Source organism: Mangifera indica, chromosome 8 (assembly GCF_011075055.1).
Source record: "Mangifera indica cultivar Alphonso chromosome 8, CATAS_Mindica_2.1, whole genome shotgun sequence".
NCBI classification, from domain to species: domain Eukaryota; kingdom Viridiplantae; phylum Streptophyta; class Magnoliopsida; order Sapindales; family Anacardiaceae; genus Mangifera; species Mangifera indica.
In genome coordinates, this window is record NC_058144.1 from 4,079,415 (window position 1) to 4,107,325 (window position 27,911).

The 27,911-nt window shown below is 31.3% G+C and overlaps 2 protein-coding genes across 5 annotated transcripts; both read left to right on the forward strand.

Moving 5' to 3' along the window:
* Positions 1-9,239: 9,239 nt before the first annotated feature.
* On the forward strand, positions 9,240-10,494 carry LOC123222930 (HVA22-like protein e). Its single transcript, XM_044645958.1, has 5 exons — positions 9,240-9,403; positions 9,483-9,509; positions 9,638-9,760; positions 9,843-10,047; positions 10,193-10,494. Exons 1-5 carry the CDS (start codon positions 9,357-9,359, stop codon positions 10,202-10,204), a joined length of 414 nt encoding a protein of 137 aa, XP_044501893.1. The 5' UTR covers positions 9,240-9,356; the 3' UTR covers positions 10,205-10,494.
* An 8,439-nt stretch (positions 10,495-18,933) lies between these two features.
* LOC123222954 (11-beta-hydroxysteroid dehydrogenase A-like) lies at positions 18,934-27,911 on the forward strand. Of its 4 annotated transcripts, none has more exons than XM_044645988.1 (6): positions 18,934-19,182; positions 19,301-19,493; positions 19,615-19,700; positions 19,848-19,979; positions 20,074-20,202; positions 20,288-20,712. In XM_044645988.1, exons 1-6 carry the CDS (start codon positions 19,000-19,002, stop codon positions 20,492-20,494), a joined length of 930 nt encoding a protein of 309 aa, XP_044501923.1. In that variant the 5' UTR covers positions 18,934-18,999; the 3' UTR covers positions 20,495-20,712. The 4 variants fall into 4 exon arrangements, with proteins under 4 accessions (XP_044501923.1, XP_044501922.1, XP_044501921.1 ...); XM_044645987.1 differs by lacking the exons at positions 19,301-19,493; positions 19,615-19,700; positions 19,848-19,979; positions 20,074-20,202; positions 20,288-20,712 and adding exons at positions 26,222-26,414; positions 26,535-26,620; positions 27,048-27,179; positions 27,277-27,405; positions 27,491-27,911 and having other exon boundaries at positions 18,947-19,182; XM_044645986.1 differs by lacking the exons at positions 18,934-19,182; positions 19,301-19,493; positions 19,615-19,700; ... (1 more) ...; positions 20,074-20,202; positions 20,288-20,712 and adding exons at positions 25,833-26,110; positions 26,222-26,372; positions 26,535-26,620; ... (1 more) ...; positions 27,277-27,405; positions 27,491-27,911.

Consider the following 27,911-nt stretch of genomic DNA (forward strand, 5'->3'; position numbering starts at 1 on the left):
TAGTTCACTCACCGTAGAAATGGTTGTCTAATACACAGGGTGTGACAAAGAAATGCAAGCGGAAGAGATCTCCAAGACATCGTGCGATAAAGAGGAAAAATCATGCCACATCATCATGAAAGGTAGCTCGAGCGTTGGAGAGAAACAAAGGTCGACATCGGCTTGATCGACAAAAGGAGAAGTCGTCGGATTTTCTAATGATTTAAAGTTGAAGAGGGGGTTGAATTGGAGTTTTCAAAAGTATGGGGTAGTTAAAATAGAAAAAAAATAGAAATATTAGGTTTAAAGAAAAATATGTAATTTTTCAAAATTAAAAAATTTTAAACATAGATAAAGTTATTAGTTTTTATAATTTAAAAAGAAAAATTAATGAATTATATATATTTTAAATATTATTATTAAAATAATAATTTTATTTTTTATTATAATTAAATTTTTTAATAAACAAATTTTTAAATTTTTATTTTTTTTTACATTAAAACTTTAGTTTAGCCCTCTGGCCTTTTGAAAAGAAAATTGCATCAAAACTCAAGTTCATTGAATGTACACTGGAAAATGAGCTTGATTTTGAGAATATACAAAATTTTCCACACTCAGGTCAGGATTATGCTTTGAATTAAGGTAATGACTGACTGAAGCCGGATCTGAACGCAAAAATTTAGGGTACCTCGAAAAAACTGTAAAAAAAGACTCAAATTTTGGCATTCCTGAAATTATTAACAATCTTGAAAGTTCTGGTAGTTTTATCAGAAGCCCCTCTGCTAAAAAAGGGGAGAGGTTATCCTACTCCAACGAACCTGACAATGTATTTTACCATTGAGTGAGATCAGAGAATTTCTGAAAACACTCTTTTATTATTATGTTTTTTCATATCGTCGGTGTTGCAGTGTTGCTATTATCTAATTGATTTTAAATGAACATTCTCTTTTCTTTATCCTTAACGCTCTTTCATTCTACGATCAGATGTGACTCCTGTCAGACAAATTTTTTATATATATAAAATAACTGTAGTGAGAGCAGGTGAATAAGAACCATGCGGCCTAACAGGTTATAGGAATGATTAGAGTACTAAAAGTTTTAAAAAATATGTTAAAATTTTTATTATATTTATAAAATTTTGATTTATTTAATATTATTATTATAAATTGGATCATCAAATTTTAAGATTTATTTGTTTAATTAATTAAAATGGGTTTTCTAATTAAAAAACAATAATAAAAAATATACAAATCTATTCAACACTGAGTATTAACTTTTGCGGTAAAAATGGTGGAATTCTCAAGTGAGGGTATGTACGGAGATTTAGGTTTGGGATTTATTTTTTTAATATTAAAATCAAACTATTAATGCAATGGCTCATATGGTTCTTCTACCTCAGATCCCATGGTCACATGCAAAGTCTATAGCTGCAGCTATATATTTTTGTTTTTATAAACATAATCGAAGGCGGACAAACTTTATTCCCAGGGATTTTTCTTGATGTATAATCATGAAACACGATAACCGGGCGTTACACCTGAGGGTAGCTGCTTCCACCAAAATTAAGTGACTATATATATATATATATATATATATTGCCAAATTCTCTTTTTGGCACTTCATTGGCATATTTTATGAAACTTCACAAACCCATGTATATAGGCTATAATAACTAGCTTACATTATTAATCTCTCATATTACACGAATAAATTTCTCTTCTCAATTATGATTATATTTCGGATAGATAAATATTCGTAAAATTCCCTGTAATCAAGATTTAAGGTAAAAAAAAAAAATCATGCAAGCAAGCCAACACTATCAAATTATTGTCCTCTTGCTCCCCCGTCCCTCTTCTCCTAGTTTCTTTGCCTTTCTATAGTTGTTCAAAAATAAATTCAATATTTTTAATCAAACTGAATTGAGAGAACACCTAATAGTTAGTGAAAGTGTGGTCCATATCAACACAACATTATTCGGTAATAACAATTAAGGGAAACTAGTGGTGGTGCTTGGTCCTCGCCAAACTCATCAATATCGATTGTTAAAGAACAACTGCAGATGAAGAAAGAGCTTACCGACAAAAAGAAGATTAATATGTGATGCAATTCCCACTTGATCACACAATCTCCACAACATTCTCAACAAAGTTATGCTTTTTCTATTTTATAGATGGATTCATATTAATTAAGTTTTGCATTTGTGATGATTTAATATACAAATTATTGGTTGGACTTGTGGAAGGTTGCTTGAGATTGGGGTTGCAATATGAAAAGGGGTGGGTGAGTGGTTGTCATGTTATGATTTTAGTATGTTAGTTGAATTTAAACATAAATAAGGTGGCTAAGGATCTAACATGGAAACACATATGGACCAAAAAAATTGGCTAAGGATTCAAATAAAAGATAGAACTGAAATTCAGCTAGTAGAGGCCAATTTAGGCTTTTGCAATAGAGTTAATAAGAACGATAATGAATTACAGGGAAAAATAGAATGATGTAAAAAAATGTGGTGAAAAAGAAAAGAGATAATATTGGTTGTTGGGTGGTCAATCTATTTAGGTTAGATACAATATTTGTGTGGTGTTGTCAATGCTGATAAGGAGTGACGATGATATTAGCATAAATAATATAAATATATAAAATAAATCATAAGAAAATAAATTTATCTTTTTAATGTATTCATACAAGTATTGAAATAATAAAATTTATCATGTATTAAATAAACTTTAAAAATCAACTACTAAGAGTATTTTTATTGTTTGATTTTTTTTCTATAATAAAAAAAAAAAACTAATGGAATCTATTAAAGGTGGGAAAATGTTGTTCTTAGTTAAAAGGATGGGAAAAAAAAAAAATTCACACAGAAAAGCAAGTGGGAAATTGTAATTCTCACTATTAATTATATAATTAAGAGGTAAGAGATGAACGTCCCAAAGATTAACAACATCTTATACATTATTTAGACCTAGGCTAGCAAACGCCTTTTCCGTTTTGCCGTGGTTCAATGAATTAAGATTTAAGGATTACTTTTGTTGACATGACTTGACCTTCTTGTCTTGAACCTCTAAAGCTCTCTTTCCAAAGGAGAAAAGACCCTTTAGTAGTGTACCCGCTCAATAATTTTAAATAAGAAAAGTACAATCTTTGAATAAATAAAAAACCTACCACTTGATTAATTAATTAGCATTATAGTAATTATAAATCATAATCTAACGTTACTGTTACCAGTTTCTAGGGAAAAAACACAGTCCCACTCGACTACTGCTCAACTCAACTCAACTCAACTAATATTCGTATTGGATCAGTAGCGGATCTGTTTGACTCACGTTCAACACAGTAGAGGAGCCAGATGTCAAGGAGTACAAGAATTATATATATATATATTTATTTCATTGATAAATGCTTTTATTTTTAATTTTAGCCAGATGATATATCCCGTCCCGCCGAAGTAGAAAATTTTAATCTTTTTAAGTTAAAAAAAAAGATCGAATTTTCATTAATGGTTTATTTTCACAAGTAAATTTGTTTGGCTTTGTTAAAGATGATTATTTTACTTTTTATTAAAATTATAAAACTGTTATTACTATTTAATATAAATGTTAAATTATTAATATATTTTTATTAGCTTAAGATTTTATTAGTTAAATTTCTAATTAAATTAAAACTTTAATCAACTTTAAAATTTAAAATATATGCCCTTAAATTCTAAAAGTTTTCAATTGTAAAAAATAAAATAGTTGAATCAAAAGAGAGTCATCATAGATAAAGATGAAAGAGACATGAACATCGAGATACATACAATCATTAATACCAATGGATCTACTAAAAAGTAATCTATTATTTTAGGGGCTGTTTTTAATTTTCGTATTCCAAATTTATCCTTGAAATGTTTATATAAATAAAAATTTACCCAAAATCTAAATCTTTTAAAAGATAGTTTCACCATTAAAAATTTTTGAAAGAAAGCCTCATTTTGTTGTTAATATGAAATAATAGATTATAAATTGTAGTCCAAATGAATTAAAAATGATGGAATAATTCCACCATACCAGAGAATTTTTGTTCATTTAGTTTTTACTCTATTTCTTTCTATTGTATGTTTAACTTTCTCAGAAAATTTCAGTTCTTGTTTATTAACAAATATTCAGCTCTCTTGTTTGTTTCTGAGTTGAAAAATTATACTTTTCCAGAAAAGGTTTTTCATTTTCTTGCTAATTAACTATAATCTGAGAAGATTATGTGTCAACAAGAAAGATCTGATCAAACAAAATTTGCAGACAAACCCTTTTTGAATTAAATATCTCTTTTAGGATTAAACCGATTATACTACATAGGAAAAACAGGTTTAGTGACCCATTACATAACCATATGGGTTTGCCGAGTCTTGTATTTGAGATCTCCTTGTTAAAAATTCCAGGCTTACACTATTCTGTCAATCCTTTGGATATCGCGGCAAAAGTTTGATTGTGATTTGGGAAGGGAGACGAGAATGAGTTTGACCTTTTTTTCTGGGCACCAGTCCCAATCTGAGTGATGTAATTTCTCGCAATTTTTTGTGATTGTTATGTCGACATCATCATCATCATCATCATTTCAGTTTACTATTTCCAGAAAACGCCGTAACTCCATTATCATTTTCTCTTGTTTTCTGGTGCCCGTTTTTCACCTTAATTTTAAACATGCTTTCGCATGATCTTCAACAGTCTTCACCTACCTTAGCAAATTCAGAGACAAGACTCCTTCCATATGCTTTAACTTATTGTGAAATTTTTTTGACATATTCATTGAACCAGTAGAATCCAATGCACCCTTCAATGGTTCCAAGATCCGTAACAGTGGATGAACGGTGAAAACAAAACACTGAAAACTGAAAAATTGATGGGTTGGAAGTTGGACCCACACGATGGGTGCATCCACAGTAATGGGCCAAGCCCACGTGACATCCCCTCTTTACTTTACAGTTCGGCTTTTGTCTTAACACTGAAGAAATGGAGCAAGCTTCAATACTACATTGGCCACATCGCTGTGACTCAAAAGCTAAAGCTTTCTTAAATCTGAATGTAATTCATTAGCTTTTACCTGGCACATGCATACACGTACGAGTCTGTTAAATTTAAGTGGGACCCTGTACTTTTTGTAGGTCCAAAAATGGGGACAGTAAATTGTAAAATTAAAATTAAAATGAAACAAGTGGCGGGTTCAATTAGGGCCCTGTTATGTGGTGTCAGATCTTTAAACACAAATGGGAGGAGAGTGACAGTGACTAAAGTAAATTGTGGTGATCACGTGGTCTCACTAATTGGTTCTTTTGTCTTTTCAATTCAGCCAGCCCACTCTATGGACCACCAAGCATATTCAGTATGTATTGCAGTACTTATAATTTTATTGTATTTTATATTACAGGACCGCCATTTTTTTTGCCATGATAGTATGTATTATGACGACACTGTTTGACACGTCTGCTTTAATATGACCAGAATAAGCACAACTATAATATAATTAAGGTCAAATGACTAAAGTTGGGTGTAAACCTGGTTTTTTATTTTTTTAATTATTAAAAATTTATTAAATTTATTATTATTATTATAGATAAAATTATTATTTATTTAAATATTTAAAAAATTAAAATTTTATCATATTTTTTTTAAGTTAAAAAATTTAATAAATTTTATCTCATACAAAGTTGGAAAAATCAATATTTTTTTAGGGTTTTTTTAGTTATTATTATGGACGATCGAAGATGGCAACAATAGCGTTCTTCCTCCTTCCTGACTTCTCTCTTAGCCTCTTTTTATTTTTGACCATCATAGACCAAAGAAACCGACCGACGAAGACAAATTGTTAATCTCCAAATTAAAACAAAACGTCTTCGTCTCATACAAAGACAATGTGTTGTCGTTGTATGAAAGATGACAAAGACAAATTGTGTCTTCATCGATCGAAAATGAAATGAAACTGAGAGAGAAATCAAGAAAGAGGAAGAATGTCACTATTGTTGTCTTCTCCGACTATTGATAGTGTATTGAAAAAACCTTAAAAAAATATATATAAAATTTTCATGCTTTAAAGGAAAAAATTTATTAATTTTTAAACCTAAGACATGAAAATATATTAAAATTTTAAATATTTTTATTAAATAATAATTTGACTTTGCATAATAATATAAAATTTAATAAATAAATAAATATTATATTTTTATAATTAACAAAATCATTTCGCTTATGAAGAATTGCTGTCCTTTATTTGACAGGGGTCATTATTGGATGCATTTCTCGATCTTTTTGGTCACAGTTCAGTTCAATGAATGGTTGAATGCTGAGGATGCTAGAGAGGAGTTTAGGTCTCATCGAAAGAAAATGGAATTGTTAATATTTAAATTTAAATATTAAATTATAAAATATTATCAACCACTAGATTCCCCCTCTACTTTTTATCGTCACTTTCAACACCCTCATTCATCATTCTCTTTGACTGTATAAATATATTATATTATTGGCCAAAAGAAATGCCCTCACCTAAGATTTGGTGAAAACTCAAATTAATATTTGGTTAAATATTAAAAATTTAAATTTTTATTCATTAAATATTAAAATTAATAAAAATAATTAGTTTTAGAGATAAAATTATTATTTAATCAATAATATATTAAAATAATAAAATATTATTTATTATGATTTGAGTTTAGAAAACCAAATATTATTTATTATGATATGTTCCCAGAAGCAGATAAATTCTGGCCCAAAAATCAGTTTGGGCTTGCAACAAACCTTAGGTGGGAATATGTCTTTCGGCCTATATTATTCTTCTAAAAAATTCCTTCACATTTAGGCAATGGTCGTGAGTTTAAATTGTTTAACCAAGCAAAATGATGTTTGTTTGGAGGACTGAGAAATTTAGGAGACTTGAATTGGGCCAGAATTTATCTACTTCTGGGAACATATAATAAAATTTAGGCCCAATTTTGGTTCTCCAGGCTTTACATCCAAATCTGATCGATAGACACACACCTACATATACAGACAAAAGCACCATCTGCGGTTGTCTTGTCTTGTGTCCGAAAGGGGAGCGGAACGTAAAATCCAAAACAGGTCCACCTGGTGTCCTTTTATACTGCGTGATGAGTATGCGAATAACATGTAATGATGAATATAGTGTCTGGAAATTGAAATGTCCTTCAGTTAAAGAGTAAAATCCAGAACTTGTCAGTTTATTTCCCAAATATTGTCTACAATCCCATGAAAACACTCACGGAACCCAAGTGTACAAAGGATGGTAATTTATGTGGAAACGCAATTTTCAGAAATATTGCAAGCCTTTCTGACGTAAATTTTTCAGAAAATTCGTAGAGTTCACCTCTAATCTGTAAGTCTAGATTTTCAAATTAAATGGCTTTAACGGTCCCATGACCTATATAAAGGCTATGTAGCCATTTATTTAAGTGAATGAATGAGACAGATTCAAGGTTTTTCCATAGTGGCAATCTTATCTGGTCCAATTTCATATGACTCTTTGTTTGGCTGATGATGAGTCTCTTCATTTCCATTCACCATTTCTCTGTTCATATTGTCCAGGCTCTTTGGATTAACGGCACTTGCTATCGCCAAAAGTCTTCCATGTTTCGGTCTTATCAAATTCCACGAACAACAAAACGTACCTTATCCATGGCCATGGGTACAAATCTTCTTCTCTTCCTTGAAGAAATTCTGTGGAAATGATAATCTTACTTGCCACGGATATCATTTGCTAAGGGGTGATTCAATTAGCTTTTAATATTTTACACCCAACAACATTAATTTGAGCCAGTCAAATCCTAAACTTCAAATTTTAGTTGGTGTAACAACTTATTAGAAAGCCCCAAGAAAGGGGAAGTTCTCACTCAAAACTTTCTGGGTAAAAAAGAAAATAAATAATTGGAACAGTGAGGAGATGGGATTTGCACTTTGCTGTTGAACTACTTTGCTGGGTGGGCTAGACATGGAGAGGTCTCAGTAGATAGCTTATTAGAAAATTTGGAAGAAATTAAATATTTTAATCAAGGGAATTTCGCGTGTGTTTCATTTTCATCTTTCATATGAAGACACAGTTGAGAGAGATTAGAAGGGAGAGAAAAAGTTAACAATCGGATAAAAAATTATTATTAGGGAGTTGCTATTGAAACTTTAAAGAGGAAATGATAATTTTTTAAACTTTGAATAAAAAAAAAAATTAAAACTTTAAACCTAAAAAAATAATAAATTTTTAATTTTTTAAATGTTTTTATTTAATAATAATTTTTTTAAACAATAAAAAAATAAATAAATAGCTACATAAAAATTTTAAAATTAATGAATAAAAACTTTGAGAAAAATCCTAATCTTTATGCGGGAATAAGTCCATCACCCTTTACCTTAAAGGTGTGTTTGGTTAAAGGATTTTAAGATTACCTTGGTAATCTATCTTTTATTCTTTTGTTTGGTTTGTCAGTAATAAAATATTACAGTAATATTTTATTATCAATGTTGATGTGGCAGGTAATATAGGTGGTAATCTGATTACCACATTCACCTTAGGTATTTAAAGATTAGTGCGATAATCTTGAGTTTATTATAGAAAAATTATTATTTATCAATTTTTTGAGATAAAAATAAATTTATTTTTAATTAATATGACAAATAATTTAAAAATAATTATATTCAAGGGCATTTAAGTAAAATAATTTACTAGTAATCTTTTATTACCTTTAACCAAACACAATAATTATTTATACCTATCAAATTTTATCAAACATAGGAATCATTTATACCCAGTAATCTTCTAAGTAATCTTTCTATTTTAGTAATCAAACATTACCCAAATCAAACGCCCCTTAAAAGCATTTCGCTCAACAGTTGAGCACCATTGAATCAATTGTGCCCAATTCTAGGTTTTGGACCGTCATTCAAAGTCAACTTGGGCTACACCTATCATAAATAGACTCCGCATGTAAAACTGGCCCAATCACATTATTTCTTTGATAAAAATTTCCGCCAATTTCATTGATTAAATAGTCTCTTATTTTGAATCGGCATGCCTGGCATGTGTCACCGGCTTTCATCCATCATCACATGAACACGTGGCTTGTGTCTGGGGGAAGGAACAAAGCCATTAAATTTGCAGTGGTGGCACCTCTACACATCTGGACGGTGCTAAATCTACTTCGACACGTCAAGGGCAGAATCCGATACTCAATCATATTCTGCCAAGTGTCTGTACTTCACTGTATAAAAGAACCTTGTCCTGATAACCATCAACCGTTTTCTTCAACATTCAGTTGCTCTTTGTTTTATTCTCACCTCTTTCTGTCTTCCAACCATAACCCACCAAAAATAGCGACAGCTACAGTAGATTAAATCACAAAGATGAGTCGTTTTTGGACTTTGCTCACACACGTTCATTCACTAGCTGGGTATTGATTCTTTCCCCTTCTCTTCTTCAATTAATACTCTAATTTTCTCCGCTCTAATACTTGATTGTAACATGTACAGGCCGGTTTTGATGTTGTTGTACCCCTTGTAAGTGACCCCTGTCGACTTAGTTGTTGTCTGCTTTCTTCATATTTTGTTTTATCTTGTTGGTGAACTGATCAGAGATGTTTGATTTTTCTTTTTAATTTCTTTCTGTGTGTGGGGATTTATATCAGATATGCATCAGTTTTAGCTATAGAAAGCCCGTCGAAAGTGGACGATGAGCAGTGGCTTGCTTATTGGATCTTGTATTCATTTCTGACTCTTACGGAGATGCTACTCCAGTCAGTTTTAGAGTGGTAAGATGAAAACTTTAATTCAAAACAAACTTGTTATGAGCTTGAGAATAGTTTATTTGTTGATTGGTTCGTTGGTTTTCAGGATACCAATTTGGTACACGGTGAAGTTACTGTTCACCGTGTGGTTGGTTCTACCACAATTCAGGGGAGCAGCTTTTATTTATGATAGGTTTGTAAGACAGCAGATAAAGCAGTACACAGAAGGCAAAGTTCAGCAGGATCACAAGCCTCCGGAATGCAAAGGCAAGGGCAAGAAAAAGTCTGTGGACTTCATTGTACCAAAAAAAGTGAGTCCAAATTCTTCATTCATTGAAAGATGAATATAATTTTATGTATAATATTAAATATTGTTGATTCCTAGATAGTCTGTTCATCTTGTTCGAGGGTTTTGATATGTGCATTTTTTTTTTTTTTTTATGTGGGTGTGGACAGGGAGAGCATTGAGAAGCAACCTGAATCGCCCTTGGCTTTTTAACGCGTGGATCTTTCGGTGTTTATATAAATGAAAACTTTAAATCCGTGTAGAATAAGTTAATTACTTTTCTTAAGGCTTTTATATGAAGTCTGCATTTGTCAGCAACAATGGACCCCTTGATATTAAGTTAAACTACCACCAACATTTCATTTTCACACTAGTTTAACTGATGGCGTTCTTGCAATTTTTTTTAAATGTATTTTTAAGATGTTCTATAAAATAGCTCATGCCATGAATGAGTATCAATATTTATATTGTCTTTTCCTGTCTTTCACATCAATAATAATAATAATAATAATAATAAAAAGAATTGTTTTAAGCTGTCGATAAATTTGTAGTTTCAAGCTTGTAGGCTTTTTTTAAAATTAATTTATAATAATATTATAGATTGTTTATTTTTCATTAAGAAGAGATAAAATTCCAGATTCAAGAGGGAGACTGACCTGAGGAATCATAATCGTAAACTGAAATCCAATAACTCTGGATTTGACTGGGCTTTTAGATGAAACGATTCCAAATGATCCAATATCATTTAGGCCTTCCTGATGACCATTGAAAAGCCCATAACTTTAAATTATACGATATACAAGCTCATTATGGATTCATAGACCCATCCATAGAAAATAAGTATTCATTTTTAATAAGGGCAAAGGAAAAGTTTCCACCAAAGTTTTAGTTTAATCTCAAAAAAATACTTGTAACAGTTCAAAAATTTAAATTTTTTTTGTTAGAAATAAAGGTAAAATTTTTATTTTATCATTAAACCTTAAAACTCTAAAGAATCATATCATTTTATTTCTATAATTTAAAAAATTAATAATTTGTCCCTTAAAAATTAAGTTTCAAAAACTTACCATTTTCTCTCTAGGGTTTGAAAATTTTTCCAACCAATAAATATGGTGAGTCATCGGTGGTCAGAATGTTAGGAGGACGACGTCTGAATGATAAAGCGTAGTCCATCGTCTAGACGTTGAAATCGACAATGTTCTATACGAGACGAGACGCAATAGGGCTGCATCGTCACGCAATGTTGAGGGAAAATGGTGTGGTGCTGGTATGCGCTGGTGCTATTGGGAGTCCACAGTTGTTGCTGTTGAGAGGTATTTGGGGAATTCCAGTAGCTTTTCACAGTCCATACGTGGGGCAGTACCTTAATGATAATCTGAGGAATGGCATCTTGATTCTGCCTCCAATCGCACTGGAGCACTCATCGATTCAGGTTAGCATTACAGAATTAGGAGATTATGTTGAAGCAGCTTCCAACGTTATGCCTTTTGCATCCCCAGCTCAGCCTATTTCCATCAGAACACCCTCTAATCTTCACCACTTTATCTCACTATAGCTACCCTCTTGGAGAAGATTATTGACCAGCTTCAAGTGGTACTTTAAACCAGCTTCAACATATGTCTGGGTTAATCCCATTGTTCGGTTCAATTACCTCAGCAATTCAGTGGACATCGAAAGGTGTATCCATGGCACCAAGATGTTCAATGAAGCCTGTCCATGGATATTTTCAAGTTCCATGAATGGTTTGGTGGTGGGAATTCAGTTCTCTAGGGCTTGCATTGGCAGAGTGTTTTGTTAAGATTAAGCAAAAACTTGGGTGGAAAATTGTCCTTTGCCCTTTTAATAATAACAATGATAATCCTGGCACGATATCAATTTCTTCTTTTAAATCTAATTTTTCTCAACTAATATTACTGCTTTTTATTTTATTTTTCTGTTTTCCAAATATTTAATAACAACTACCATGTCATATTCAGCGACAATTAAAAAAATCAAATGAATAAGAAAATAACGTCCTAATTAATGTCAATTTTTATTAGAAGTTTTTAGGTCTAGTTATTTTATTATAATAATAATTACTGTTAATAGTTAATAAATAAATTGGTACATATTATGGTATAGGTGTGTAGTAGCAAGTGGCCTGAGGGACGTGGACACGAGGCCAATAGAAGGAAAGAAGAAAAAGAGAGAATCAAACATGAAGGAGACTGGCATGAAATCTCTTCCTTTTTAGATCAGCCTGTAAAATTATCCCACTACTTCGTATCAATGAAATGTACGTACACGTACACCAAGGCATCAGACGACGTATATATTGTTGCATACTATACACACATCTGCATGTGCTCATAATTCTTATATAAATATTTTTATATATGGTTGGTTTATTTTTTCAAGCACAATACTGATCAAGTTAACATTTTTTTAAGTTGATGTGTATCTCCTTGTCTTCTGGTATGGCGCAGCGAAGTTTCATATCTCCCACCAAAGCCCAGTTCCAAAGGTTTCCTAAGAATAAAGTCACTTTCACTGTCTATCTGTAACGTCTGCTCAACTTCACAAGCACCAACAAGAATATATTTACATAGACTTCAGCTTTCAATGCATTTGAAGTAACGATGTTGCAAAATGAATTAATGTATGATTTTGAGGAAAACTTAAGGCATAAGGAGTAAGGTATATTGGTAATTCCATTTTCTGCAGGTGGATCGAATGTCTAAACAAGCCTCATCTCTGATGGTAACTTTAGTGCCTCACATCTCATGGCTTTCTTTTAATATTCCACTCAACGATGTGCCTCTTCTTCTAGCAGAAAATGAATTATGGAAAGAAAAGGCAAAACAATACTTCTTTGAGAAGACTCCACTTCTCTTCCAATCATTCAACCTCACAATGAAAAAGATCAGATTACAAATGCTTTTTTAAAGTGGACTTCACCTTTCATGTTACTATGTGCAAATCTCAATGAATATTAGATTTGAATAAAGTAAATACAATCCTATGGTCACACGCACCTGATAATTGCCACTATCAATAAAGCAATTTCAAATGCCTCTCCTAGTTTACCAATATTTCCCAGTTCTAATTAATTAAGAAATAATTAAATTGATTATTATGAAATGTTTAAAAGCAAAGCTATCTTAATTAAATAGTAAAGTAGTTAGCCAATGGGCTTTCAAAAAGTAGTCACCCACCCATGCAAAAGAGAAAACAAAGTAATACCATTAAATTTACCAAAACACACCCCCTCTTTTCCCCACTATTTAATCCTGGTTTTCCATTGCTTCATGTTCAGTGAGATGGCAATTCATCTTCTTTTGTTTTGAAATTTGCCTGTCAACTCTGCTTCACAATTTTCTTCTAAACTCTTCTAAGTTGATCCCTCTTGTGATTTGCACCTTGCAAAATGCAAAAGATTCAACGCATGAAAATTTCCAAGCAGTATCAAATTGAGAGTTTTTTTATTTACTCTTTAACAGCTTTAAGTTGTGGTCTATTGTGTTCTAGCCCCTTCTGGTTTCCCTCCCTATGTTCTTCTGTGAAGATTTTTCTGTTTGTTTCTCTCCCAAAAGTTGGTTTGGAGATAATCAGCCCCAAGCTTCTGTTCATAGTGGGCAACCTCATCGTTTTTATCCTTATCGGAGAATCCAAACTCTTTGCTTCAGACGCTTCTTCAGCAAGCAAGGTGTCCTACGAGGAGTACATTAGCAAGTGCAAGATCACTGGAGCCCCTCAGAATTTTCCTACTCTTCAGGTGGGCAACATCAAAGATAAAAAACAGGAGTCATATTCTTCTGAAGAAAACGTAGTGTTGGAGAAAAACGAAAAAGCGGAATTAGATGGAAAAGTTTATCATCACTTTGCTTTCCCTGCAGAGGAATTGAACAAAAGAGCTGATGACTTCATTGCAAGGGTCAACAGGCGAAGAAGGCTCGAAGCTAGACTATTAGGTTGTAGTGGGAAATTATACAGGGAAGACATATAATTTCCCTAATTTATTAAGATCCATGATATAAGACCTTATAAGCAAACACTAAAAAGTTTATTTCATATTTGCTCAGAATTAGTTTGCAGTAATAGATTTTTTTTTTTTTTTCAAATTTCCACCATCCATTAACTATATATTGTTAGACAATTGTGGGTTCAGAAGATTCATTGCTGTTCTATACATGTACTTGTGCATAATAATCCCCGCCTGTTTTCTTGACCTTCTATTATCAATTTACACTCTAGTTTCGGAAGAAATTCTTACAGCTTAAGAAATTACTGTAGGCGATTATGGATATTATATTACTCTTGCGGTTACATAAAAAATACTAATGTCGGGGTTGTATATAGATAATTCAAAATTTTGGGTTTTATGAATAATAAAAAAAACTGTGTTCTCATTGTTACATGCATGGGAAATAAATATATATATTTATTTTTGTGTGTGAGCATATGATTAAATATTATTTTTATTTTTAATATAAAATTATTAAATCATATAATAATACATAAAAATATATATATTTATTTGCATTCTCAAATTAAATACAATAATAATCATTATTGTTATCTGTTTAAAGATTGGAAAATAAACTTTTAATTGACTTTACTCTTTCATATTCTTTTCTTCGGCGGCGCACTATTTTAATTTGTTGTTTTTTGGGCTCGTAGATCCACTAAGCAATAAGCGAGTCCATATCTTCACAATCCGAATTTCTGACCAGCAATTTTGCTTCTAGCTTGAGCTGCACAATCCAAAAAAACACAGTTTCGTTGAAACTTCAAGTGAAAGACTCTATTGAAGAGACCATAAACCTATATTTACACATTTTCAGAATATAAAAAAAAATATATAAAAAATATATTATTATATAATTAAATAATTTTAAATTAAAAATAAAAAAAATGACTATTTTTCACTTATTTTTTAGGCCAATCTCGAACCTATCCTTACGGGAGATTAAAAACCATTTTTTTCACCCATGATAATAGCGCTAGACTCGAATCGAGTCAGTTCGAGCTCAAGCTCGGCTCGATCAAGCCTGAAACTAGTCGAGCTCTGCTTGGCTTGATCGAACTCGAGCTGGCTCGGGTTGGCTTGGTAGATTTTTTTTAAAAATATTTTATACAAAACAACGTCGTTTTGATTAATATATATTAAAAACTATATCGTTTTGATAATAAAAAATGAGCTGAGCTGAGTTGAACCGAACTCGAGTCGAGCTTGAGCGGAACTCGAGCCACCCATATATGAACCGAGCCGAGCTCGAGCTAGCTGCGAGCCGAGTTCTGCTCGGCTGGAATCCAGCCCTACATGACAAACTGCCGTCCAATTTTTCAATTAGAGACATGGGTAAAATCATCATTTTACTATTTAAAACTTTAAAATTTTAAAATTTTACCATTTCCCTCCTCCAAGTTTTAAAAACTAACAACTAACCTATCTTCAAAGTTTGAAAAGTTTAGATTTCACCCCTAGGGTTTGTTTCCTTCTCCCGCTACTATCAACGACCAACACATTTGACCGATCTCCCATCTCCAACTACAAAGGACGATGAAAGACGACCCTTCGTCGCCCAGATTTGGACGATGAAGCGTCGTCAGATCTGGAAGAATAGATTAAGAACGACGCTTTGTCACCTTCGTTGTCGTGTTTGGACGATGCGACGAAGGACGATGATGCTTCGTCGTCTGGGTTAGTGGCGCGACGAAGAAATCTTTGTCTCTTCGTTGTATCGTGCGACGAAGAAATTTCTGTCTCTTCGTCACATTGTGCGACAAAGAGATCTCTGTCTATTCGTAGCACCGTAAGACGAGGAGATGAAAATCTCTTCATTGCATTACTATCGTCGCATTAGGAGAATGAGGAGACTGGTGACGACGTTGAAAGATGAAGTTGAAGAATGGGGGCGAAACTGTTAGTTTTGAAAGTCATGGGGGGCGACGGCATTTTAAAAAATATGATAACCCTAGGTTTGAGGGTGAAAATGTTAGTTTTCAAAGTTTAAAAATTTTAAGTAAAGATAAAATGTTAGTTTCTAAAACCTAAGAGAGGTGAAAAGTAATAATTTTATAACTTTTTAATATAAACAATAAAATAACGATTTTATCTTTGTTCTTAACTAAAAATTAGATGACAGTTTGGTCATAGATAGAAAAAAGGGTTTTTAATTTTTCGTAAATATAGGTTTAAAATTAACCTAAAAAATAGATGAAAAATAGTTTTTTTTCCAAGAAATAAATTATAATCTAATTATATAATAATATATTATTTATTTCATTATTTTGTACTGACCTACTATTAAAGAAAATGAAACGCCTAACCATCCATTCCGAAATTTGAAGCGGCAAAGTGATGGGGTTACTCTGAGACAAAGCGTTGATACTTTCCATGCAACTTTGCCAACACCTTCGTCTATCAATTCCCATCACTACATATATATGGTAGTGGCACCGTTAGACAATTGTAGATGTTTGTCTGTTGCGTATAATTTATCAATAAAATTATATATATATATATATATATATATATATATATATATATATTTTATTTACAATTAAAATATATAGATGATTTTATAATATATTTTGTTCTTCCCACAAATAGTTGCCAGTCTCATGATTTCCACCAATTTTAATGTAATTTATAAATTAAAATTATTTTCTTTCCCGGGGCAGAATTAATCACTCTGTAGAATCCTTGAAAGAAGTTACAAGTATTAAAACAATGGCCAAAAAGACAATTAATTTATCTGCTTCTGGGAACATATAATAAAATTTAGGCCCAATTTTGTTTCTCTAGGCTTTACATCCAAATCTGGTCGACAGACACACACCTACATATACAGACAAAAGCACCATCTGCGGTTGTCTTGTCTTGTGTCCGAAGGGGAAGCGGAACGTAAAATCCAAAACAGGTCCACCTGGTGTCCTTATATACTGCGCGATGAGTATGCGAATAACAGGTAATGATGAATATAGTGTCTGGAAATTGAGATGCCCTTCAGTTAAAGAGTAAAATCCAAAACTGGTCAGTTTATTTCCCAAATATTGTCTACAATCCCATGAATACAGTCACGGAACCCAAGTGTACAAAGGATGGTAATTTATGTGGAAACGCCATTTCAGAAATATTGCAAGCCTTTCTGACGTAAATTTATCAGAAAATTCATAGAGTTCACCTCTAATCTGTTAGTCTAGATTTTCAAATTAAATGGCTTTAAACGGTCCCATGACATATATAAAAGGCTATGTAGCCATTTATTTAAGTGAATGAATGAGACAGATTCAAGGTTTTTCCATAGTGGCATTCTTATCTGGTCCAAGTTCATATGACTCTTTGTTTGGCTGACGATGAGTCCCTTCATTTCCATTCTCCATTTCTCTGTTCATATTGTCCAGGCTCTTTGGATTAATGGCACTTGCTATCGCCAAAAGTCTTCCATGTTTCGGTCTTATCAAATTCCACGAACAACAAAACGTACCTTATCCATGGCCATGGGTACAAATCTTCTTCTGTTCCTTGAAGAAATTCTGTGGAAAGGATAATCTTACTTGCCACGGATATCATTTGCTAAGGGATGATTCAATTAGCTTTTAATATTTTACACCCAACAACATTAATTTGAGCCAATCAAATCCTAAACTTCAAATTTTAGTTGGTGTAACAACTTATTAGAAAGCCCCAAGAAAGGGGAAGTTCTCACTCAAAACTTTCTGGGTAAAATAGAAAATAAATAATTGGAACAGTGAGGAGATGGGATTTGCACTTTGCTGTTGAACTACTTTGACGGGTGGGGGTAGAGATGGAGAGGTCTCAGTAGATAGCTTATTAGAAAATTTGGAGGAAACTAAATATTTTAATCAAGGGAATTTCGTGTGTGTTTCGTGTTCATCTCTCATATAAAGACACAATTGAGAGAAAAAGTTAACAATCGGAGAAAAGATTGTTATTAGAGAGTAGCTATTTAAACTCTAAAAGAAAATAGCTTGGTTGGTGCTAATCGCTAAAAAATGGAAAGAGGGTTTTGAAAGTCTAAAAAGAAAAAAATGATTTTTTTCAAAATTTAATCATAAGAAAAATTATTAATTTTTTAAATTAAGGGAGAAAAATAAAATAAATTTGTAAGATTTTAAAGTTTAGTGGTAAAATAATAATTTTATTTTTGCTTTTAGCAAAAAATTTTATAATAATTAATTTATAAATGAGTATTTAAATTTTTAAATTCTTATAAATATGAATTTATTGATGTATTGACTCTGGGGTAGGAAATAGTCCTTTGGCACTTAAAACAATTTGTATATAATATAATACTTAGGCCTGAATGTTTCCTTTTCTAAAGGCCATCTTTTGGGGGCATTTGGTTCCAATTTTTTAAAATTATTTTGGTAATCTATCTTTTATTTCTTTGTTTGATTTATCAGTAATAAAATATTATAGTAATCTTCTATTACTAATGCTGATGTGGTAGATTATCACTTTCACTTTAAGTATTTAAATATTACTAAGGTAATCTTAATTTTATTATAATTTTATTATTATTTATTAATTTTTTGAGACAATAAAAAAAGTATTTATTTTTAATTAATATGATAAATAATATATAAAATATTTAAAAATAATTATATTTGATGACATTTAAGTAAAATAATTTATTAGTAATATTTTATTACATTTAATTAAACACAATAATTATTTATATCTATCAAATTTTATCAAACATAATAATAATTTATACCCAGTAATCTTCTAAGTAATCTATCTTTAAAGTAATATTTCTATTTTGATAATAAAATATTATTCAAACCAAACACCTATTTGTGTATGTTGCAATTGTAATTTGCATAATTAATATCGCCACGTGCATACACAATATGATATGATTAAAAAAAATAATCAAAGATGGCATTAATCCTTGGAATTTCCCTATGCCAAAACTAATATAGCTCAACCTGTCCCAGTCTTTCACAATTACGGCAGCAAAAAGCCATGGATTTCATTCACCAATTGTTGAACATTGTTCTTCCTCCTTCAGCACTTCTTCTGCTCTGTTTTCTATTGCCACCATATTTTGCTTTCAAGTGTCTTCGCTATGTAAAAAGGTCTATATGCAACGAAAATGTCGCCGGAAAAGTCGTGCTAATCACCGGAGCATCTTCAGGCATTGGTGAGGTTAGTAGCCTCCAACGTAGTGTTTATATGAATCTCATAATTTTGTTATTCGTATAACCAATTAATATTACCATATATCTGATTATTGGTTTTTTTTTTTTTTTTGAATGAATTCAAGTATCTTGCTTACGAGTATGGTAGAAGAGGAGCTTGCTTAGCTCTTGTCGCCAGAAGAGAAGATCGTCTTAATGAAGTGGCTATTAAAGCTAGCGAGCTTGGATCACCAGATGTTATAGTGATTCGTGCAGATGTTTCTAAGGTTGAGGATTCTAAGCGGTTTATAGATGAAACAGTTAATCATTTTGGTAGATGTAAGAACACTTTCAATTTTCTCTTCAATTTCTAACTTTTCTTCGGACTTTTGTTAACAAGAACAAACAAAAAGTTGAATAGTATTCTGCAATTAATTAATATGCATGGTTAACGAGGCAGTGGATCATCTGGTGAACAACGCTGGCATTACTAAAATCAGCATGTTTGAAGACGCCAACTCAATCTCCGATTTCCATTCTATTATGGTAAATCTCTCCAAGAATTAAATAATATGGTTATAACTTCATTGAACTTTTTAGGAATTGAGTGATATTATTGTGGTTTGATTTTTGAAATCATGAGAAAAAATATTATCGGTTCTAAAAGATTGCCAATATTTGATGTGGTTGTAGAACGTTAACTTCTGGGGTTCGCTTAATGCAACGCACTTAGCAGTTCCACACCTCAGAAAAAGCAAAGGGAAGATTGTTGTCATTTCTTCAATTGCTGGATGGTTCCCTACACCGCGATTAAGCTTCTACAATGTTGGATATATAATTTGATTTATTTAGTTTGTCTTTTTTTTTTTTTTTCTGTTTAGAGGGGTTATAACTAATTGTGGTGCTGCAATGGCTTCAGGCAAGCAAAGCTGCAGTAACAAGCTTATTTGATACATTGAGGACAGAATTTGGTTCGGATATTGGAATAACAATAGTGACTCCGGGATTGATAGAGTCAGAGATGACAGAGCCCGAACTTATTTCGGAGGTATGCCAATTAGGCCTTTTACTACTTCTTCATCTTACCTGCTTAAACTCATTGTTCTTTCCAACTTTTGGAATGATATTTACAGGCTCGAATGTATTTTATACTGGTTGAGTCAACTGAAACGTGTGCCAAGGCAATTGTGAGCGCGGCGTGTCGCGGAGAAAGGTATGTGACAGAGCCATCCTGGACTGGAGTATTGTTTGTGGTGAAGCTTCTTTGCCCTGAAGTGGTTGAATATTTCAGCCGCTTGCTTTTAATCAATCGACCAATGTGCTTAAAGAAAAATGCTTAGTCACAGCTTGTTATTATTGAATAGCAGAATGGAGAAACTTAAGTTGAGAGAATTCCGATGTATGCTTTCTAGATATATTTTGTACTAGGGTTTCCCAAGCAAAAACATATGCGAGAAGATACTCTCTCAATAGTTACATTTCTTATTACTCTGAAGTTATATGATATGATATTCATCTTCGATAGTCGTTATAATAGTACTTCATAATCCATGTGATTAATTTTTTGTTCTCTTTTTTTTTTCTCCGCACAATTTTGAGTCTCGTTTTTAGGCATGATTATTGGGGGCTATTTATCCATATATGTATAAGATATTGCAGCGGGCAGGGGAGGCCGAAATAGAATTGCAAGAGTTGGTATTTATACTTTAAAAAGTTAATCAGGAAATTTATGAACACATTAGACTATGTCATCAAATTATATTTGTATAATGTTAATTTGGGTTTTGTGTTAAAGACTTTAAACTCTAATTTTGATTTAAAATAAAATTGTATCAAATTTTTTCAACCTTAAAATAAAACGAAATATTTTCGGATAGATTTGATTCGATCCAAATTAATCAAATATATGACTATGATATATTTTTATATCTTTAATTATGAATATGACTATGATAAATATTAAAATAGTTACCAAATATATGAATATAACACATTAAATATAATAAATTCAAACCAGTAATATTTGTAATATACTAAAAAAAAAAACTATAAATAGTTTTTTATAAACCTATCAAAAAAAATTATTAAATTAAAATAAATATCTTCAGGTATGAAGGTTTGGGGTTTGATGATGCACTGTCAATTTTTTTAATTCAAATTAAAAAAATATGAATATTGTGAATTGAAACTCTTTTTATTAAAAAAAAATGATATTCAAAATTTTTTACTATTAAAATGTTATGTAATATTTAATTTAAATTTTTGAGTTAGTTTAAATTAATTCAAGATAATTTCGTGTCTAAATTCTTATAGTTATTTGTATTGGAAGATGAATGCAATTTTATATATAATAATGTTGTTGATTCCTAGATTTTATGTTCATCTTGCTCGAGGGTTTTGATATGTGAATGTCATTAAAAGAATAAATAAAAGAGCAAATGATTTTTCTTTTTTTTCTAAATGTGGGTGTGGACGGGGAGAGCATAAGGCATACTAGAGAGAGGCAACCTGAATCGTCCTTGGCTTTTGAATTTGATCTTCTTCCTTGGCTTCTTTTGCGCGTGCATATTTCGCTTGATGTATAAAATGCAAAACTTTAAATCCGTGCAGAATAAGTTAAGTGCTTTTCTTGAGGCTTTTACGTGAAGTATGTATGGATGAATATTTGTCAGCAACAATGGACCCCCTTGACTTGATAATAAGTTAACCTGCCACCAACATTCATTTTCACGCTTCCTCCTTTATTTCAAAATATTAAAGAGATTAATTGATGGCTTTCTCGGATTCTATTTCTGATATGTATTCTTAGGATGTACTATTTCTCTATGAAATAGCTCATGCCATGAATGAATACCGGCCAAAGGGTTTATTCCCACCCAAAGTATTCTATAATCCCAAATACTCATTCATAAAAGGTTAAGTATATTAATTTTAAAGATAAAATCATTATTTTATCTATAATATTAAAAATAAATTAAAATTTAATCTTTTTTTCCTCTTAAAACTATGAAAATCAATCATTTCTCCTATAGATAATATTTTATAAAATGACATTTTTCCCCCTAAGGTTTAGTTTTCAAATTTCGACACCGTCTCTAGTGCTATTACTGATTGTCTTTCTCTCCTGAAACTTCTTCTCCCTTTAACAATCTCTCTCCTGTTAGCTCAACATCCAATGACAAAGTCTTTGTTTTCTTGGCGTGATTAGATGCCAATCGAACGTCCAACTGAATGAAGAGAGATCGTTAGAAAAAGAGAAAACTTCGAGAGGGAGAGACCATCAATAATAGTATCGAAGTTTGAAAACTAAACCTTGAGAGAGAAATGTCATCTTTTAAAATTTTGTCTATGAGGGAAACAGTTAATTTTTAGAATTTAGGAGCGAAAAAGAAATAAAATTTTAAAGAGTTAAAATTTTATTAATTTTAATCTATCATAAATAAATAAATGATATTTTTAATGTTAATCCGTGAAAATTTGAGATTAAAAGTTTATTTTGGGTGGGACACAGTCCTTTGGCCCATAGAATAACAGAAACAGTCCTGATATCATATTAGTCAGAAATTTTTGAGCTTTTACTTAAAGCGATTCCAAATGATCCAATATCATTTAGGCCTTCCTGATCACCATCAAAAAGCCCAAAAATTATATGTTAATTAAGACAATATACCAGCCCACATTTGCATGTGCTCAAAAGACTTGGTTGAACTTGGTATAAATGAAATGTACGTACACGTACACCAAGGCATCAGACGACGTATATATTGTTGCGTACTATACACACATTTGCATGTGCTCATAATTCTTATATTAATATTTTTATATATGGTTGATTTACTTTTTTAAGCACAATGGATCAAGTTAATTGAATTTCAAATGCCTCTCCTACTTTACCAATATTTTACATTTTCCTAGTAGTATTAATTAGTTAGTTAATTACCTCATCATCATGATTTAATGCAAGAATTAATTGATTATTATGAAAGATTTAAAAGCAAAGCTAGTCCGAATTTAAATAAAAAAAGTAGTTAGGCAATGAGCTTTCAAAAAGTAGCCAGCAGCCCATGCAAAAGAGAAAACAAAGTAATACCATTAATTTTACCAAAACAAACCCCTCTTTTCCCAACTGTTTTATCCTGGTTTTCCATTGCTTCATGTTCAGTGAGATGGCAATTCATCTTCTTTTTTTTTTTTTTTTGAAATTTGCCTCTCAACTCTTCTTCACAATTTTCTTCTAAACTCTTCTAGTTGACCCTTTTGTAACTTTGTAAAATGCAAAAGATTCAACGCATGAAAACTTCCAAGAAGCCTCAGCTTGAGAGTTTTTTTATTTACTCTTTAACAGCTTTAAGTCGTGGTCTATTTTGTTCCAGACCCTTTTGGCTTCCTTCCCTATGTTCTTCTATGAAGATTTCTCTGTTTGTTTCTCTCCCAATAGTTGGTTTGGTGATAATCAGCCCCAAGCTTTTGGTCATAGTGGGCAACCTCATCGTTTTTATCCTTATCGGAGAATCCAAACTCTTTGCTTCAGACGCTTCTTCAGCAAGCAAGGTGTACTATGATGAGTACATTAGCAAGTGCAAGATAGCCCCTCAGAATTTTCCTACTCTTCAGGTGGGTAACATCAAAGATAAAAAACAGGAGTAATATTCTTCTGAAGAAAAAAATGTAGTGTTAGAGAATAATGAAAAAGCGGCATTAGATGGAAAAGTTGATCATCACGTTGCTTTCCCTGCAGAGGAATTGAACAAAAAAGCTGATGACTTCATTGTAAGGGTCAACAGGCGAGGAAGGCTCGAAGCTAGACTATTAAGCGGTATATTAATTAAAATAGTCTAATTTTTTTTATAGGTATATATATATATATATATATATATATATATTTTAAATTTTATATATATAATATAAAATATAAAATAACTAAAATATTCTTAGTTTTTCTGTTCATTCACTCAAGGCTTACTCATTCAAAACATAAACTCATTCAATAGAAACATAAAATTTAGAAGATATAATATAATAAAACTTAACTATAGTTAATTCATGTAAATTATTATAAATTTAAACAAAAAATTCATATACATTTGACTAGTCAACCGACCAACTCACCTAATCTTCATAATATAATAAAATTTAACTATATTTAATTCATACATATTATTATGAATTTAAATAAAAAATTTATGTACATTTTACTAGTCGGTTGACCAACCCACATGACCAAACTACTCGATTATGATTGGACGGGCAACTTATTCGATGAATTTCAAATCTCAAAACTTTTTTTTTTAAGATAAAATCAAATTAAAAATTGGTTATGTTTACATAATAAAAAAAATTATATATATAATTTAAAAAATAACAATTTTAATTAATACCCCATCGAGACATGGTAATTATACAGGGAAGAAATAAAATTTCCCAAAATTTGATAGGATCCATGAAATAAGACCTTATAAGCAAAAACCAAATATTGATCAGAATTAGTTTCTTGAAAGATTTTAGTGAAGAAAATGAAGCGCGTAGCTATCCATTCTTAAATTTGGAGCAGCAAAAGTGATGACCTGTCGAATACTTTCCATGCAACGTTGCCGATCTTCTATCACTAATTCCCATACGTCGTACATGATGGCGGCACCGTTTGACAGCTGTATATGCTTGTCTGCTGCTAATAATTTACCAATTTTAATGTAATTTATAAATTAAATTTAATATTTTCCCCGGGCGATAATTACAATGTAAAATCATTGAAAGAAGTTAAAAAGTATTAAAACAATTTAATTAAAGGGTTGCAAATTGAACAAAAGCCTGGAAAGTTTCCAGTTATTTAATGAGTGTCTGTTACTGGTTATGGTGCAACAAAAAATATATATATATATATATATATATATATATATATATATATATATATATATATATATATATATTTGGATGAGCTGGAGCATATTCCATGGAGTAAATAAAATTTTTTTCATAAGGTTTGCTTTAAAAGCTTTTTTTTTTTTGTTCTTAATAGGCGTAAATAATATTTTTTATTAAAAATAAATTTTATATATAATAAACTAATAAAGTAAATAATAATTTTATCTTCTAGTAATTCGAAAAAAATAAATAAATAATAATTTTTTTTATAAATCAGATTCAAATATTTTAAATCAATTTAACACTTAAAATATTTTAAAAATTTACTAATCAATCTAAATAAAATCTTTTTGAAAACAATATTTGTATAGAAGATTTGTTTTGTTTAGACGTTGTGATTCTATCTAGAATCTGGTGTCCAATGCTTGTTTAAAAAATATGTTTTGTTCTTAGATCGTGAATAATTAGGGTATGATTGGGACTATTTTAGATTTATTAACCAAGAAAGTTTTTTTAAAGAAGTTTTGGTTATTTTTTAAAATAAATATCATAATATAATTAAATATTATATTATTTTTAATTTAAAATTAATTAATTATATAATAATATATTATCCTCGTATATCTATTTAAATATTTAAAATATTTTTCAATAAATTGATTGTTATGTTGTATGACATGAATGCTGCAACAACATCACAATTTGCCAGAAGAATCAGTACCACATATTTAATACTAGGACCTGAATGCTTGCCTTCCTAACGGTCTATTTTTATTTAAGTTGAAATTATGATTTGTACTATCAATAAATGGCCACGTACGTACGCAATATGATATGATTAAAAAATTAAAGACCCTGTTATGTCATGCTCTCAAGTTCCGGGTCTTTCACAATCACGGCAGCAAAAAGCCATGGATTTCATTCACAAATTCTTGAACATTCTTCTTCCTCCTTTAACACTTCTTCTGCTCTGTTTTCTATTGCCACCATATTTTATTTTCAAGTGTCTTCGCTATGTAAAAAGGTCTATATTCGAAGAAAATGTCGCTGGAAAAGTAGTGCTAATCACTGGAGCATCTTCAGGCATTGGTGAGGTTAGTTGCCTCCAACGTACTGTTGATATGAATCTCATATTTTTGTTATTCTTATAACCAATTAATATTACCGTTTATATGATTTTTTTTTTTTTTCTAAATGAATTCAAGTATCTTGCTTACGAGTATGGTAAAAAAGGAGCTCGTTTAGCTCTTGTTGCCAGAAGAGAAGATCGTCTTAATGAAGTGGCTGCTAAAGCTAGCGAGCTTGGATCGCCAGATGTTATAGTGATTTGTGCCGATGTTTCCAAGGTTGAAGATTGTAAGCGGTTTGTAGATGAAACAGTTAATCATTTTGGTCGCTGTAAGAACACTTTAATTTTCTCTTCAATTTCTAACTTTTCTTCGGATTTTTGTTAACAAGAACAAACAAAAAGTTGAATAGTGTTCTGCAATTAATTAATATGCGTGGTTAATCCGGCAGTGGATCATCTGGTGAACAACGCTGGCATTATTAAAGTCAGCATGTTTGAAGATGTCAACTCAATCTCCGATTTCCATTCTATTATGGTATGTATTTATCGCATTTCATGTTTTATTTCTAACCTTAAACATGATTTTAAGCCGAAAAATCTTGCTTTCGGTTAACCTGTGCGTTCATATGGGAGATTCAAACATGAATTTGACATCGCTTAATTCCAAAAAGATCAGTGAAGTTATAACCACATTAATTAATTCTTGAGAGATTTGCGATGATGCTGTGGTTTGATTTTTGAAATCATGAGAAGGTGCATATATATATATATAATAATGTTCAACACACTATAATTTTTTATACATAATTTTGTATTTTCTCAAAGGAAAATGCTTAACTGCACCGCTCCCAATAGTATATGCATTTTTTCATTGAAGAGAAAACATAAAAGTATGGCCTTTTATACGCATGGCAATTTGCATTATCGGTTCTAAAGATTTTCAATATTTGATGTGATTATAGGACATTAACTTCTGGGGTTCACTTTATGTAACGCATTTGGCAGTTCCACACCTCAGAAAAAGCAAAGGGAAGATTGTTGTCATTTCTTCAACTGCTGGATGGTTCCCTACACCGCGATTAAGCTTCTACAATGTTGGATATATAATTTGATTTATTTAGTTTGTTTGTTTTTTTTTTTTTTTTTAAGTTTAGATGGTTATAACTAATTGTGGTGCTGCAATGGCTTTAGGCAAGCAAAGCTGCAGTAACAAGCTTATTTGATACATTGAGGACAGAATTTGGTTCGGATATTGGAATAACAATAGTGACTCCGGGATTGATAGAGTCAGAGATGACAAAGCCCGAATTTATTTCGGAGGTATGCCAGTTAGGCCTTTTACTACTTCTTTATCTTACTTGCTTAAACTCATTGTTCTTTCCATTTTTTGGAATGATTTTGACAGGCTCGAATGGAATTTATACTGGTTGAGTCAACTGAAACGTGTGCCAAGGCAATTGTGAGCGCGGCGTGTCGCGGAGAAAGGTATGTGACAGAGCCATCCTGGAGCGGAGTCTTGTTTGTGGTGAAGCTTCTTTGCCCTGAAGTAGTTGAATGGTTCTGCCGCTTGCTTTTTATCAATCGACCAATGGGTTTCAAGAAAAATGCTTAGCAACAGCTTGTTATTTTTGTTTTTATCACTTAATTTCCTTTGAATTTACCATTGCAGACTTGGGAAAGTTAGGAGAATTCCTATGAATGCTTTCTAGAATAAACGTTATTTTGTATGTAGGTTTTCTGTGTAGAAGCCATTTTGCCGTTGTTTCCCAAAAGACATATGCGAGAAGATACTCTCAATAACAACATTTCCTATAGTTCTTTAGTTA